The sequence below is a fragment of the Adelges cooleyi genome, unplaced genomic scaffold (assembly GCF_023614345.1).
Source record: "Adelges cooleyi isolate 19-005CV unplaced genomic scaffold, UGA_ACOO_1.1 ACOO_flye_CR_arks_rails_tigmint_CR_PRNA_574, whole genome shotgun sequence".
Taxonomy (NCBI): domain Eukaryota; kingdom Metazoa; phylum Arthropoda; class Insecta; order Hemiptera; family Adelgidae; genus Adelges; species Adelges cooleyi.
This window is the reverse complement of record NW_026096268.1, coordinates 13,774,718-13,791,051: the sequence shown is the minus strand read 5'-3', so window position 1 is coordinate 13,791,051 and position 16,334 is coordinate 13,774,718. Positions and strand designations below refer to the sequence as shown.

Genomic DNA, 16,334 nt, shown 5'->3' with positions numbered 1-16,334 from the left:
CAATATTGTCAATTAAAAAAGTTAATTTACTTATAACCGGCAGCTGACGTGTAAAATCCTGGTGTGTAATATCTAGTTTTCAGTGGTTTTTCTTTCATTAATTTAAAAGATTCCATAAAATTTTCAAATCTCCAAACGTAAACGCCATTGCAAGTTGCTAACGATAAGTTGGTTTGGATTTGCATCAACTCCATGCTCAAATTATTGATCATATGACTTAAACGTTCTTGATCTTTATTTTTTTCATCATTGTTTTGGCTGAGACGTTTTATATCCTTGTCCTTTTCAATATTACTCTGTTCTAACACAACTATTCTCTCGTACAGATTGCTGTAAACATATTATAATAGAGTTGAGTTGAAGTATAGCGTGAACGAATTTGTTCTATCAAGTTTGATGTCATATTTCATTTTAGTTTTGACAGACAAGTATTAAGTGTGTACATATAATTAAATGACTATCTTAAATTGCACATGAGGTTTATTTTTCATGATAAAACATATTTTGCTCAATAATTAATAATGTAAACACAGCAAAAAAACTAACCAAAGTAACGCTTTCTCTGAACTTGGATCTTTGTTTGCATCCCAAAACTGTGTTGCTTCTAGCGCTTTATGTTGTACTTGCTCTCTTTTCATTACCTTGTTTAAAAGATTAACGTGAGATTCAGACAACAACTGAAACAATAAAAATAATTTTAAGTACAATTTATTTTAAGAATGTATTTTTATTATGATATCTACTCACAGTTAAATGTTTAGAAGTATTTACTTCTAAATGACATAATATCTCTTCTTTACTTTTTAAAATCACCTTGCAACCAATTATATGGAAAGGACAAACATTTTCGTCGACTCCGTTTATCTATATTCAACAATCCAACACCAATGAGTTATGCATTATTTGTAGTAATATTTTTTTAATTTTTATTTTAAAATAATATTACTTCGTTTTTATTAAATTTACATGTGGCAAAGTGATCATCGGCTTGCAATAACGGGATTACAATTCCACAACCCTCATTTGAACAAGACACTTTCTGCTCGTCTATTTCCCGTTTCGTATAGTTATCCGGAAACAAGCCGTCACTAGATAACGACTCAAAATCGATTGGGCAAATTTGACTTTTGCGTCTAAAACAAATAATAATAATGAATACACATTTATAAACAAATACAATATCTATTCATAACTGTCATATTGGCTAATAACAATGACAACAACAAATATTTTAAAGGTCTTGACCATATAATTAGAAAAAGTGAACAATACACAAATTCCTTCCAAGCTAAGTGTTTTAAATTAAGTAATTATAATAACCGCTGAAACAAATCATTTAATTGTTAGAAGCTATTAATGATTTTTCTTCTTCAGCTTTGTTTAAGACGCACTTATGTAGAGTCATAAAAAATTAATTATAACTTACTTTAACCACGCGTGTATGCATTCTGAACAAAAACGATGTCCACATCTCGTAAGCACAGGATCTTTCAAGCAGTTGAGACATATAGAACATTGAAAACGACTATCTATTGCAGATTGCATTTTTAAATATCTAAAACTAAAAAAAAAAACATGTTTAAGGAACGTTTAAAAAAAAACAAAGTTCAAATTTCATAGCTCAGCCTTATTAAACTGAAAGCTACACTTATCGATTTTTATACCTAATTTTAGAAATAATTAAAAACATTATTAATATTAAGTAGCTCCTACCTACAAATTAAAAATGTAAGTACATTTTTGGCCAAAATGTGTTTACAGGTTAGTTGCATAAATGATTTGCAGATCATAAATAAAATAGTCTATATTTTAACAGTTAGAAAGCATTAAAAAAATTTTAAGTACTATAAACAAATGTTAAGGAAGATCTTTAAATATTCTCGCCAATAAAATAAAAATATATAAAAATTTACATATAAAAAAAATATACATTAATTAGAGATGGATTGGTTTTTGGAAATTAAATAGTTAGATCAAACTAATGTAAAAAAAATTAACAATATATTTTTTTAATTTAAAAATGTTAGGATTTGTCAAAATATGTTAATATTTTGTACAGTTGCCTATAACGAAGGAATTCAATGTTTTAAGGCATTTAAAAATTAATAATACAGTTTTTTTTTTTTTAATTCGACAATAAGTATTAATCGTTTAAAAACACTCACTAATACTTGTTTGTTTTTCTTTTTAAAGTAAAATGTTTTTAAATTTAGTAATATCCGAATCTCGCGACATAAAGTAAACGATCAAGTCGAATAATTTACATGACATCAAAATTAAAGCAATTGTTAATAAACAAATAATTTTAATAGAATTTACAACAATATTATAGTATAATAATTAATAGTATTCAGGAATACAGTCCTTCGTGACACGCACCCGGACCAACACGTCGACATTCTACGAACTGCGGCGGTCAATGTTTTTAAGATTATTGATATTATAATTATAATAATATTTACAATCTTATATAATATCAGTCAAATGTGAGTATATATCTATTCAATGATATAACCACAGAATTCTGTTATTGTTGTTAGCATTCTGTGTTGTTAGGGAATCCGTATCAAATCTAGTTTTGATTGGCTATCGCCTATCTGACACATGTGATAATAAATTCGCTACCAAAATAAAATAACAATAGTTGAAAGGTATTAGGTATATTTCATAATTCACATATACTAGATGCTATCTGTCTGAACTCTTACATACTAGTTGTTGTCATTGTTCACACTTTACAGATGGACTGTGGCTGTTAAAATTATTTCACACCTCAAGACGGACTATAAAATATCTCATTCTAATAACAGGGGTAGTTTTGTCATGTTGCCCTCGCCCTGGTTTTAGAAAGAGGCTGTTGTACAGTTTTTTCCATTAAAAAAAAAATATATCGTTTGTGTTATAGTAAAAAAACAAAATATAGTGTGTTAACAAAATAGATCTTCTTAGGCCGTCTGCCGAATGATAGCTGTCGTTTATTTTAGTTCATTCTGATTGAACTCAAATCGGTGGACTTTGGATATAATTCTTAAGACATTTAACATAGTCTATCGAGCATAGCATTATATACTTTTTGGCAATGGAAAGGAATAATACCATTTTCAAAACATTTGGTATAAAATTATTCAAAATTTCATACTTCAGAAAAAATACATATGCATATCTTGAAAATAAAACCAACCATCTTCTTACATACTAGGTTACTTTACACTATTAATATTTAATACATTGGAAATTTATATTGTTTTTTATGTTGTCATGAATACTTTAAGTTCAATAATTTAGCCCAAATTTCCCAGTCGTCTTTTAGTGAGCTAAAATTATATATGATATAAATATAATGTTAAAATAAAAAATTAATTTATATACATTGAAAAATAAAATTCTACATATTTTCACCTCCATTCTGTTGACAGTGATATAAAATACTGATTACCTTTAAAAATAACTTAATATAAGTATAATAAACTTAGTACAAATAAAGTACTACATAGGCAAGGAAAGCATTTTATAAATTATATTAAACATTAGAAATTTAACACAAACAATTTAAAGACTAGCAACTAAGATAATTTAGTGTATTTATTTCTTTTTAGAATTTATATTATTAGTATTAACTGGAGCGTTAAATTCATATAATTCTACAATGCGTTTTTCTCCATTAGGTGGTCCAATAAGTTTTACCATTTCATCATAATTTAATGATTCTTTACGTAATAATTCTTCGGCAATCTGAAAATAAATTTTAAAACTTCATTAAATAAGCATTTAAAGGTAAGCTTGAATATAACTAAATAAAATGTTTCAAAATATTGATTAATTTTATGACAAACATTATAAATCTGTATGTGTTTGCCACTTTTACATCAATATAAAATGGAAATAACAAATTTAAAAAGTAAAAATGAAATACCAATTTAAGTTTGTCGTAATTTTCTTTAAGTAAACTTTCTGTTTTAAAATAAGCTTTGGCTACTAATTGGGACACTTCAGTTTCCATAAGTGCTGCTAATTTATTGCTATACGGTCGACGACTATCTTTTGTAATTTCCGGGAATGACAACAAGCCAACATTACTATTCATTCCGTACTGCCGTATCTACAAAAAAAAATATAAACTGTAAAAATATACACAATAGCATGATTCTATGTATTTAAATAAACAAGTTTTACTTGAGCATTAGCAATTTTGGTAACTTTATCTAAATCATTTTGTGCTCCTGTTGTTATACTGTTAAATACTATAGACTCAGCCACTCTGCCACCAAGTCCCACGCACATTTTTTCAAATAACTAAATAAGATAACAATACAAATTATGTGTAAATTTCTTCTTCTTTTGGTCAACTTCATTTGTATGGTTAAGAGAAAAAATTAATCATTATCTTCTTTTATTTATACCTATCCAATTATTTTTATTGCTATTAATATGTAACTTTAATAATTAAGAAATCATCACATCACTTATTTATTAGATTATTTTCTGAAAGATTTATTCGGTAAATAAAACGAGACTTACATGAATTAGATAAAATACTAGTTCAGAAATTATAAAAAAATTATTGCATAGCCTATTAAGAGGGGGGCAGCAGTTAGGAAGTTATAACTCTGCTTAAAATTAAGAGATCATTCATTTGTTTTTTTGTCAACATTCTTTTATACTATTTTCCAATTTTAAAAAAGTGTGCTTAAGTTTTTAGAATAACCCTCAAAGAAATCTTTCATCGCACCAAGTTATAGTTAGGACTTCTTATTGGATATTCTTTAAGATGGAAAATTTAAGTATGAACATGCCAATTACTTACAACTTGTTTTGATAGCAAATATCTCTCTGTTGGTGTGTACTGAGCAAATCCTAAGGTGGCGTTTGTTCTTGGAACAATAGTAACTTTAAGTAAAGCATCAGTAGTTGGCAACAGCCACCCGATAAGAGCATGACCTGCTTCATGGTAGGCAACTATTTCTTTTTCATTTGGAGAAATAGCATGAGATCTTTTTTCAGCACCTCCAACTACTCGTTCAACTGCATAGTCTAAATCATTTTCGACTACTACCTTCTGATTATTTCTTGCAGCATGCAATGCTGCTTCATTACAAACATTAGCAATGTCGGCACCTTAAACAAAATTTTCCATATCTAAATTTCACATATTGTTTACAATAAATAATTTTTCCAAATTACCACTAAAACCAGGAGTTAAATGAGCCATTTTCTCTGAGTAACTCTTTGGATCTTTATCTAATTTAATTTTGAGGTGTTGTTCAAATATCTCTTTACGTTCTTCCAATGTAGGAAGATCTATGAGAATATGACGGTCAAAACGTCCAGGTCTCAGGAGGGCCTATATTATGATATCATCAATTTATATATTTATATTTAACTTTCATTTATACCACCATAAGCAAAGTAATAGGTAATTTACCTTATCTAGTATATCTGCTCGGTTTGTTGAAGCTAACATCAAAACACCTTCTTTTGAGCCTATCCCATCCATTTCAACTAACAATTGATTTAATGTTTGTTCACTCTCATCGCCTCCTCCCGATGGACCTCTAGATGACCTTTTACGACCTATAGCATCAATTTCGTCTATATAAATAATGCATGGAGATCTTTTTCTTCCTTCTTTAAACAAGTCTCTGAAATAATTAAATACTTTTTTTAGTTTCAATCAAATTATACAGTTTGAATCATTCTTACCGTACTCGAGCAGCTCCAAGTCCTCCAATCATTTCAATAAATTCAGAACCATTCATAGACAAAAACGGAACGTTAGATTCAGTGGCTACGGCTTTAGCGAGCATTGTTTTACCACAACCTGGTGGTCCTAAAAGTAAAGCTCCTTTAGGAACCTTTGCACCTAAATTCTTATAGTGTTCTGGACGCTTTAAGTAATCAACAAACTCCATTACTTCTTGTTTAGCTTCTTTAAGACCAGCAACATCCTTAAATCGAACTCCTTTACCTTGACCAATTAACGGGTCAACTAATGTATACTTTGCTCTCTTAATTTGAGACTAAATATGAATAAGTAAAAAAAAAAAATTCAATGAAGCGTTAATTTTATATATATTTTTTTCAATCAATAGTACTATTTTGCTGGACAAACTTAGTTTGGATGTTATAGACATTTGAAGATCACCGATATTGACATATGCGGGCGTCCAGCCGTGCATGTCTACCTGCGCTGCCAACGGGTTCACTTTCCGCGGCCCGTCATGGTCCTTTTTTTTGCCGTAATACTTTTGTCTAAGAATGATTAGATAAAATCGAAAAATAATGTTTAGATGTGCGCCGGCGGGCACCCGCGTTTGTCGATATGAGCGAGGTTTAAATGTCTATAACTTCCAAACTAACTTTGTCTGTCAAAAATTTTTTGAAGATTCGTAACCAGCATTAAAAGTACTATCGATTAAAAAAAAAAATTTTTTAAAAAGATGCCTGGTAAAGTATATTTGTTTCATAATTTTAATTATAAATTTGTTTAAAGTAGCTTAGAGTCGCTTACAAAAATATCCAAGTTAATTGGAGACTTTCCACCTTTTGAACGACTAAAATAGGCCATTGCAAGTAAACCAGCCAAAACTACAAATAAAATAAATTCTGGAGCATTCAATGATCGATCATATACAACAGGAACTCCATGCCCAGGTTTTATTCCTAATTTGTTTTCAGCATCTCTTAATTTTTGTTCAAATCTATCTAAATCAGCTATATTCATATGAAAGGTTCTTTGGTCTATCTACATAAACATAATTACTATTAGTTTAACAATCAATTATAAATAATAAATATATGTAATAAGAATAAGAATAAATTTACTTTGCGTCCTTTAATTACAGCTCCTTCGTGTAATCGAATAGTAACAATATCCAAATCAGGATGAGCTATTATTTCCTCTACTTCACCTTTTGCTAACATTAAGTGGACAAATTCATTCCATGATATATACCGCATATCCTGTACATACATCAAGGCAAGAATTAACAAATGAACAAGAAATATTGATAAGTGATAATATATGAAATCTATAATAAGATATAAATAATTACCTCAGGATTCGAAGGATTAGGCAGTAATAAACTAAGGCAATATAGCATAATATAAGTTGAAAGGACTCCCATGATAACTTTCATCATTATAGGATTCATCGGGTCATCAGGTTTTTTTCCATCTTTGTCATTTTTGTTAAAATGGTTATACCTGCTAAAAATTTTATTTGCAGCACCAATTTCTTTTTTTATTATATTTAGCTAAAAATAAAAATACTAGGTATTAATCATTGAAATTATATGCAATATTGTGCAACATTATTCCCTACAAAATTATGTCAGCCTTAAAGGTTTGTAAAATATTAATGTTTTAGTATTAATATCTTATACAACATACTTTTATGAACAACAATTCTTAATTAAATGTATGTCTTACTTTCTTAAATGTATCTATTGGTGATTTTCGCATAAAACTACTCATAGACCTAACGCATTTAATTTCATTTGTTTTTCCATAATAACTGTGAAACCCTTTTGGTCTGACATTCCGTAAACTGTATCTTGATATTACATTTATCAAACTTAATCCCATTATTTCGAAATAAATGTGAAAATTGTATTTAATACCAATTGATCATTTTCACATGCAAATTACAATATTTAAAAATAATAAATATTAAACTAAATAAGGCAAGTGTCAACAGCTGCAGCTATCAACTCAATATCAAGTACTGACTGATTGAAAGTTGAAACATGTATTTTATCATTAGTTAGATTGGGTACATCTTAGACCGTGGTATGCTTTATTGATAAGATTATTGTGATATATTTGGCTACGACTCAATTCGTAACGTTTCACAAACGTGTCCCGTAGGCGAATACGGAGTAACAAGCCTTTCTTCAGTAATCAGTTTTACGATTAACAAAAGAAAATTTTCCATTTTATCGTTTGGTCATAGAACTTGACAATTATTATTACATTTTTCCTATTAGAAATATTATGACCTAGTCTAGTCATAAAATTAGATTTATTTAGGTTTTATAGTTACATTCCTGCCTATAGCAAATTCGTGATTTATAGTTTTAATTGTGCTATGCATTAAACGTACTAAAAACAAAATCTGAGTACATTCATAATTGGATCATTTAAGAAAGAGATATGCCTGTAGCAATGAATCGCAGACGTGTCAACAATTTTACGTATGTCAGCCCTTGCGTAAAATATATGATATTTTTACTTAACTTTTTATTTTGGGTAAGTAACATCTCATATTTGAATAATACTTAAGTTTAGTTATTGTGATAACTAAGATTTCTTTATTGTTGTACGCAGTTATTTGGTGGATTATTAGTAGCTGCTGGGACTTTTGCATTTTATGAAAAATGGAATACTATGGGTTCAATTAAGCTAAATACATTCTCTGATGTCATTCTAAATATATCTTTAGTTTTAATCATTGCTGGTCAGATAATATTCATTGTAAGCTTTGCTGGTTGTATTGGTGCGTTGCGAGAAAATACAACTTTACTCAAATTTGTAAGTATTACAATGCAATAGTATAACTAACAAATCATATTCATCAAAAGTTAGTTATTCATTATCTTCATTTATAAATACCTTTACATATCTTTGAAAAGATATGTAAGAAATCCAAAAGTGTTAAGAAAACATCTATGGAGTAATTGTATATGATTAATTATTGGATCCATAAAGTACATATTTATAATAATAAAAATTAAGACTATTTGTAAGTACCTAGTTTAGAGTTTAGCAGTGATTACAAATTTGAGGAATACTCATATATTTTAAGTATACATACTAGGACCACTTTTGAAATAATACATTTAATTTTAGATTGATGTAAAATTGAGAAGGCAATTTTTAAAAAGTTAAGGTACAATACCTTATTTATTAAAAGCTAATAGACTGATATAATGAAAAAAATAACAGTTATCATAAAAATTAGTCAATAAATTACTTAATTAAAAAAAAATAGATTGCCTTAACATGACTTTAGTGAAAGGTATCAAAAAACATGCCCTTGCTTATACCTAAATTTTAATTACTATAAAAAACAAATAGAATAATAAATTATAATTATAATTTTAAAAACTGAGACTACTTATCAGTTATTAAAAAAATATAAATTACAACCTACTAAAGTTGTATTTTTTCATTTTTATGTTTAATATAAAGAGTAGTTCTAAAATTTGTATCATTAGATGTAGTAGTATAATATTACTATTATTGTAAAATTTGGCTTAGAGAAATTTCCTTATATCCCACTCGTTTTCTTTAGTACAGCTCTCTGGTGCTAGTGTTAAAAATTAGAACATTTAGACACTATAATTCATATATTACATTTTTTTAAAATTAATAATATTATTTAATTTTTAATTTCAAGATTTTAATTCCGATAATTCCTTAAAAATGTTTTTTTTTTAAAGACAATTATGGAAAGTACATTTCTTGATGAGTATCCAATTACATTTATTGTTTATTAATATAAAATAAAATAGGCAAAACAAAATCTACAGAATCTTTTAAATTGATATTTCTATAAAATAAATATTTTTCATAAAAGATATTATTGTCCAACAATAGTAACATAATTTTTTTAAAATAACTATCAGTTTTAAATGAAGTAGCTAAAACGTGTTGCTTTCAAATTAAAAGCAAACTCTAACCCAAATTATATACTCGACCCTCTGCGCTAACTTATTTGGTTCCTCTTCAACAATTTAATTTGAAGGTTAATTACTTAATTACCTTACTATGTTAAGCAATATTATTTTATTATTTATTTGGCATATACTCTAAATTTGTATTAGTTAAATATCTATATTAGATATTTATTATTAATCAAAACATTATCGACTAGTTAAAATCTGTCTCCTTGGTTTTAAAATAGTGAGTATTTGTTTAATTAATATCTGCTAAATTTCTAATTTTACTTTTTATTTGAATTTTAATTTAGATTGTGTATATTTAATTTTTTTAATGTATAAAATGTTTCTTTTTACTTCTTCTTGTAAAAAGGTGAGTTATTATTTTGAAAACTTACAATATAACTTAAAATTACTTATTTTATTGCAGTTTCCTTTCAAGTATTTTACTGCTCATTTTACGAAAAAATGTAATGATAGTCAACTAGACTTCAAGAAAATAAATAATATTGTTAAGAAGAAGAACGCCATTACTTGTAAGGAAAAAAATAAAATCGATGACACAATTTTTAACCAACTCAATGCCTATGACGAATTATTAAATCTCCAAAGATTAAGAACATGCTACACTGATAACTTAAAACCAATAGAGTGTAAACAACTTGAATTTTATAAAAATAATGTTGATGTAAACAGAGATAAAATATTAAATACAATGTACAGTACAGTTGATCAGGCTAATAATAGCATATGGAGAATATGTAGACAAACCAGATTGTCTGCTAGTTCAAAAGCTCATCAAATAAGTACTAGGCGTGGTAAAAATGAGGAGTTGGCAATGCGATTTATCCAAAACAAAAAAATTACTGGAAAAGGACTAAAGTATGTATCGTATGGAATAGGTATGGAAGATTTTGCATCTAAAAAGTATTCGCTCTTACATAATGTGAGTGTTATCAAATGTGGTTTGGTTGTACACCAGAAACAACCTTGGATGTGTGCAAGCCCAGATGGTTTAATTATTCGTGACAACAAAATTGAAAAACTTTTGGAAATAAAATGTCCATACACTTGTAAAGATGGTTTATTATTTGATGAAGAAAACAAAAAAGTTAACATCCCATATTTACAATATGACAAAGAAAACAATTGTATTCTCTTAAAAAGAAATCACAGTTATTTTACTCAATGCCAAATTCAACTATATTGTACTGGATTAGAAGAGTGTGATCTTTTCGTTTGTACAAAACAAGACTGTATTACTGTGCCAATAAAGAGAGACGATATATTTCTTGAAAAATTAGTGAAAAAAATGGAGTTTTTTTATTTTAACTATTTTCTTCCTAAACTAACTGATGATAATATGTGACATTCACCATAAATCAAATGATTGTAACTTAATATTTTTAAGAAATAATTGTTACATAATCAAATTTGTGTTATATTATTTTCATAAAACTGTTTAAACAAAGTTAATGAATGCAAATTGTATAAATTATATGAATTTTTATGTACATAAAAATATTATTAGATACTTATTTGTATATTATTTAATACATGTCTCTTTAAATATGAGCATATTTAATATGTAACTTATTAATCTCTTAATTATTAAAATTAATATATTTTTTCTTAAAAAAACACATCTATTAAATTTTAAAAAGTTGTTTTGAGTTTAGCTTACAATTATGGATGTTATATGCTCTACATAACATCCACAACTCAAAAAACTTTTTAAAATTTGATACATGTGTTTTTTTAAGAAAAAACATATTAATTTTAATAAGTAAGGGATTAATAAGTTTGTTTACAATCTAAGGACAAAAATTAGTGGTTTATAGTATTTTATATTTTTTTTGTTGAAAAAATATGTATAGGGAATACGTTGTTTACTTCATAGTATTATAAGTTGTATGTACACAATCATTGGTGCTGTTCTGAAAACTCATTCATATAATTTTTTGATGAATAGTCATAATATGCTGTGTTTGAATTTTGAAAAGTTTAAGGTAGAAAATGTGTACCTACTTTTTCCCTTCTACAAAAAAAAAAAACATTAAATTAAATCACCAAGAAAAATTTAAAAAAAACTACTAGAAATAATTAATACCTGATGCCGAAGATATTAGTGTTAACACAATTATTTTGTTTGTATTTTAATACAAAAATGAGCTTGGCACGAGTTATTTACTGGACTATGAATGCTTGTGACAAATGAAACTATATAATATTGTGCTGTGTTGGTACAAATTTACTAGGTAGTTTAGTAAATATGATTACTTTAAGTAAAAGTCCGATTTAATAGCAATATAGCTATCTCATAGGCATATTAGTATAATGTGTCATAATTTTTTATTTACTTATAATATTTTGGTAAAATTACCAGTTCTCGATAAAATGATAATCTTAAACAGTGTCTGTTATAATGCCATGTTACAATATAATATAATGCTATATACTTAAAACTTCCATACAGAGCCATTTATTGTTGCTTCATTTAACAGCAATTTTGCAAATTATTATTATTAATTTAGCTACAATATGCAGTGTTGATGTGTTTTGTTGGCGAATGTCTGTTTTTGACAGTGGAATATTTCTTGTACCATGTTTGTAAAATGTAAATAGAGATATATTGTTAGTATTGAAACTATTATTTATTGTGTTTTTGATCATTTAGTTGTAAGTCAGTAAAATTATGAGTTTGCTAATTAATATAATATGTTGTGTTCATTTTGTTTCAGTATTCGCTATGTCTTTTAATATTCTTTTTGCTTGAAATGGGAATAGCAATTTTGGGTTTTGTTTTTCCACATCATATGCAAGCAACTTTAGAAGAGTCGTTTACAGATAAAATTATTCACACATATCGTGATGATCCAGATTTACAAAATTTAATTGATTTTGCTCAAAAAGAAGTAAATAACATAAAATTATTATTTGAAAATAATAACTTAAGTTTGCCAGCTAGGTTATTTAAAAAATAAACAATATTGAAAAAAAAGGGTACTTAGATTTCTGAATGAAATAAAAGAAAAATGGAAAATTACTTATATACCAAGATTTGTTTTGATAGACATTTAAATCACTAAATCATAAACAGTATATTATTATACAAATACGAGCACATACATTGTTTTGACTTAGGAGGTGTAACAAAAACAAAATATAATGGTTACAAATGTCAGATAGTTAAACATGTTAAAATGAGGAAGTAAAGTAAAGTAATAATAAAGGTAAGAGCAGTGAACGTTAAAGAAAGGTAGAGAAATAAAATTTATCTTAAGATGTTAAAAAGTGTGTGTGGATAAGTAATTATAGTTGTTAGAGTCAACAAGTATGTGTTTAACAGTTGTTTTTGTTCCACAAGCGTAGGAAATTGGTGTATTACTTTTTTAGCCAATTTGTAATTTCCACGGAATTTTTTCTAATAGGTTGCTAATAAAAAATTACCAATTTTATTTTAATTGAAGACTAGTTTTGTCATTTTGCTTTAAACAACTAATTACATCTAACTGTTGTTATTTAATATTTATCACCTATTTATATTTTATATTATCTTAGTTTCAATGTTGTGGACTTAGTTCTGAAGGGTACATAGATTGGTCAAAAAATGAATATTTCAATTGTACTTCACCAAGTGTTGAGAAATGTGGTGTTCCATATTCGTGCTGTATTAATGCGTCAGATATTTCGGTACGTATATATATATATATATATATATTTTTTTTTATTAAAATGGTAGATAGTTAATAATATTTTTCAACCACTCATATTTTGTTTTATATTTAGAAAGGACTTGTTAATGTCATGTGTGGATATGGTGCGCAAGACAGCTCTGTAAGTTTGATTTATAAACATTTACATTAGTTATTCATATAAATGTTTATTTTTTACCCTAAGACCATTAATTTTTTTAATTCTATACAAGGTCGCTGAAGCAAGTAAACGAGTATGGACAAGTGGATGTATTGAAGTTATCCGTATATGGGCTGAAAGAAACCTTTACACTATTGCAGGTGTAGCTTTAGGAGTAGCGTTATCTCAAGTAAGTACAAGATACTCAATTCTTTTAGCTTATATTAGTCACTGCTGCCACCACATAGGATTTTTCAACATATGTGCTACCTGGTATCAGTCGTTATTCCTTTGCCTGAGAGAGGAATAGGCTTTTTATACAAAAATATTAAATATTTTCAAAATTGCTAAAGTCTACTGCTAATAGAAAAATATATAAATTTAAAAGCAAGTATTACCTACTAATGATAATCTAGTTACCCAACAAGTTGGTGTAGCTAAAATCTGCGATAGAACAATTACTTTTGTCAAGTATTGCTCATATTGTACTCTCTAAATAAATAGCCGTACGCATGCCTTTTCAAGGGTGAAATAATTTTTTCTTTTAAAATTTTCCTGGCTGGGAGAGAAGATATAGTGAGGATGTCTGCAAATCTTCCTTGGTTAAAATTAATTTTTAAAGCTCTCTAATAGTAGAGTAGAATGTATACATAGATATAAGTATGAAAAGGTAAATTTCAGTTGGTATATAGTACAGCATGATCAATTTAACGTAAGACACACATTTTCTCTTAATCATCATCATGTAATCTAACGGGCATTGGAGGCCTAACGCTGCTTCATAAAATGGTTTCTAGACAAATTTGTTATCCGAGACAGGTTGTCAGGCCATTACCATATAGAGGGGTGGTAGTTCCTTTTTACTGGATGATTTCTTGCCCAGCAAACGGAACCCCCGTAATCGAGTGTCAAACTGGTGACGTTGAGCATAAACACACTTTCACATTACGGATTCGGTCGTACGTCCTCTTATTTTTTTTTCTTTATTTTTTAAAAAAAACTACAAAATTACAACTATTTTCTTTTAAAATAATTGTAATTTTGTAATTTTTTATTTTGGGAATTTTTTTTTTATCCAGAGCTCATATTATTTTTAAAAATAACATAAATACAAATTTGTTCAAAAAGAAAAACTTCAAAATTGCAGTTATTTTAAGATAAAATAGAAGGACGTATGGCCGAGTTGGTAAAACCAGCAAAAAAGTTCCAAAACGCGCTTATGTTAACTGATTTTGAACTTCATAAAATGTCTTATGTTTGTTATGACTGTGACTAATATATATTTTTTGTCATTTATAGCTTCTTATTATTAACTTAGCAAAAACATTAGAAGGTCAAATCGATTTACAAAAATCCAGATGGGCTTCTTGAAAAATAATTAATGTATGGAAAGCTAAGTAAAAGTTTAAGCTTTGCAAGTTTCAAAAATTAATTCATTATTCATCCATAGACCATAATGAAACAATAATTGTCAACAAAAAAAATTGTTTTACAATAATATACATATATATAATTTGTATATAACCTATGTTAAAATGTAAATTTGACTACTTCTGAATTGTTCAATACTACTACTTATTATTTTTTTTTATGTATAAATATTATGGTGTTTACTTCATTTAAGTGCTTATCTTTTATTTCAGAATGATGTTTGATGCTATATATAATGAAATTGCATATCCTGTATACATAATAATTTAGTTATAAGTTTAAATATGTCCACATAAAAAATGTGCATACTGAATTTTCTTGCATTTAGACAACTACCACATTCAGATAGTTAAAAATACTTGTTTTAACTAATGATTTAAGTCTTTTATAATATGTTATAATTTAATCTCTAATATTATGTTCCTTTGCATCATTTTTTTTTATGTTTACTCTACCAAAGTTTTGCATTAATATAAATAATAGTTCATATTTTATTTTATCAAAGTTTTGTCTTGGACTTTATGAAAAAGATAAAAAAAAATTGTTGCTACTGTGGGCTTTAGTAATAACACACATGTATCAAAACTTTTGTACTGATCTACAAGTTTATCAAAGCAATACAATTTATCTTTATCTTTTTCATTTATTATTTTTTTTTTAAATTCAATGCTAATGCATTCAAAAAAAATTAGGTTATATAAGTTCTTAATTAAATATTATATAATGTCTATATTTTGTAAACTAGATTTATCTATTCCATTGATTTTTTTTATATTTATATTGCCTATTGAATTAATAATTTAGTTGTAGTACATATTTTTTACTTAAATTTGTCATCATTTAACGAGCCTTGAAGGCCTAACACTGCCATCTTGAGATGGTTGACGTAAAATTATATTATAATATTATGTATATTATATGATAGTGTTATGTATTATTAATATTTTGTACCTCATTTGTTCAGTTATAGTCCATAAGTTTGGGTTAGACTGGATATTTTTATACATGGCACTTGGCAAATTTATAATTTACCTATATAACATGTCCAAAATATATTGAAATAGACATTTTTTTTTAAAGCTGCTTTTTTTATTTGCAAGACAATTTGAACTAAATATATTATACCGGACAAGACCAATAGTAGTTATTAAAAGCTATAATATTTAGAAACACACATTAACCATTAACAGTGTTGCCGTCCTTTATGAGACTGTCAAAAGAGAATATTAAATATTGAAAATTGAGATGAGTGTTTTTTAATAAATTAAAAATCCAAACAATTTGTAGTGTAGTCATTATTTTGTTATCGAGGACAAAAAATATAAGATACATAATGTGTGCTATGGCAGCTGTATTATGCACTGTGTAGAGAGTTTATCACATAAATGA

General features: G+C 27.0%; 3 protein-coding genes across 7 annotated transcripts in view; 1 reads left to right on the top strand and 2 right to left on the bottom strand.

The window, feature by feature from the left end:
• Window positions 1-16,334, bottom strand: part of LOC126843453 (TNF receptor-associated factor 6) — an 81,949-nt gene that overhangs the window by 565 nt on the left and 65,050 nt on the right. For 2 of the 4 annotated variants that reach the window (XM_050581005.1, XM_050581006.1), the window contains exons 2-6: window positions 1,427-1,561; window positions 947-1,133; window positions 748-864; window positions 547-677; window positions 31-330 (exon numbers count right to left, since the gene is read on the bottom strand). In XM_050581005.1, the coding sequence (XP_050436962.1) occupies window positions 31-330; window positions 547-677; window positions 748-864; window positions 947-1,133; window positions 1,427-1,545 (854 nt within the window). In that variant the 5' untranslated portion in view covers window positions 1,546-1,561. Of the gene's footprint in view, window positions 1-30; window positions 331-546; window positions 678-747; window positions 865-946; window positions 1,134-1,426; window positions 1,562-2,165; window positions 2,492-16,334 lie in introns of those variants that run through there. The other 2 variants (XM_050581003.1, XM_050581004.1) reach the window with 2 other exon arrangements.
• On the bottom strand, window positions 3,492-7,709 carry LOC126843442 (paraplegin-like). The gene is made up of 11 exons (XM_050580990.1): window positions 7,429-7,709; window positions 7,053-7,253; window positions 6,823-6,960; window positions 6,509-6,742; window positions 5,701-6,017; window positions 5,423-5,639; window positions 5,182-5,341; window positions 4,805-5,115; window positions 4,174-4,293; window positions 3,914-4,099; window positions 3,492-3,732 (listed from the first exon to the last, which is right to left on the bottom strand). Exons 1-11 carry the CDS (start codon window positions 7,582-7,584, stop codon window positions 3,583-3,585), a joined length of 2,190 nt encoding a protein of 729 aa, XP_050436947.1. The 5' UTR covers window positions 7,585-7,709; the 3' UTR covers window positions 3,492-3,582.
• On the top strand, window positions 7,865-16,024 carry LOC126843455 (tetraspanin-33). Of its 2 annotated transcripts, XM_050581008.1 has the most exons (7): window positions 7,909-8,247; window positions 8,326-8,529; window positions 12,401-12,574; window positions 13,221-13,352; window positions 13,449-13,496; window positions 13,588-13,704; window positions 14,814-16,024. In XM_050581008.1, exons 1-7 carry the CDS (start codon window positions 8,152-8,154, stop codon window positions 14,883-14,885), a joined length of 843 nt encoding a protein of 280 aa, XP_050436965.1. In that variant the 5' UTR covers window positions 7,909-8,151; the 3' UTR covers window positions 14,886-16,024. The 2 variants fall into 2 exon arrangements, with proteins under 2 accessions (XP_050436964.1, XP_050436965.1); XM_050581007.1 differs by lacking the exons at window positions 12,401-12,574; window positions 13,221-13,352; window positions 13,449-13,496; window positions 13,588-13,704; window positions 14,814-16,024 and adding an exon at window positions 10,090-11,090 and having other exon boundaries at window positions 7,865-8,247.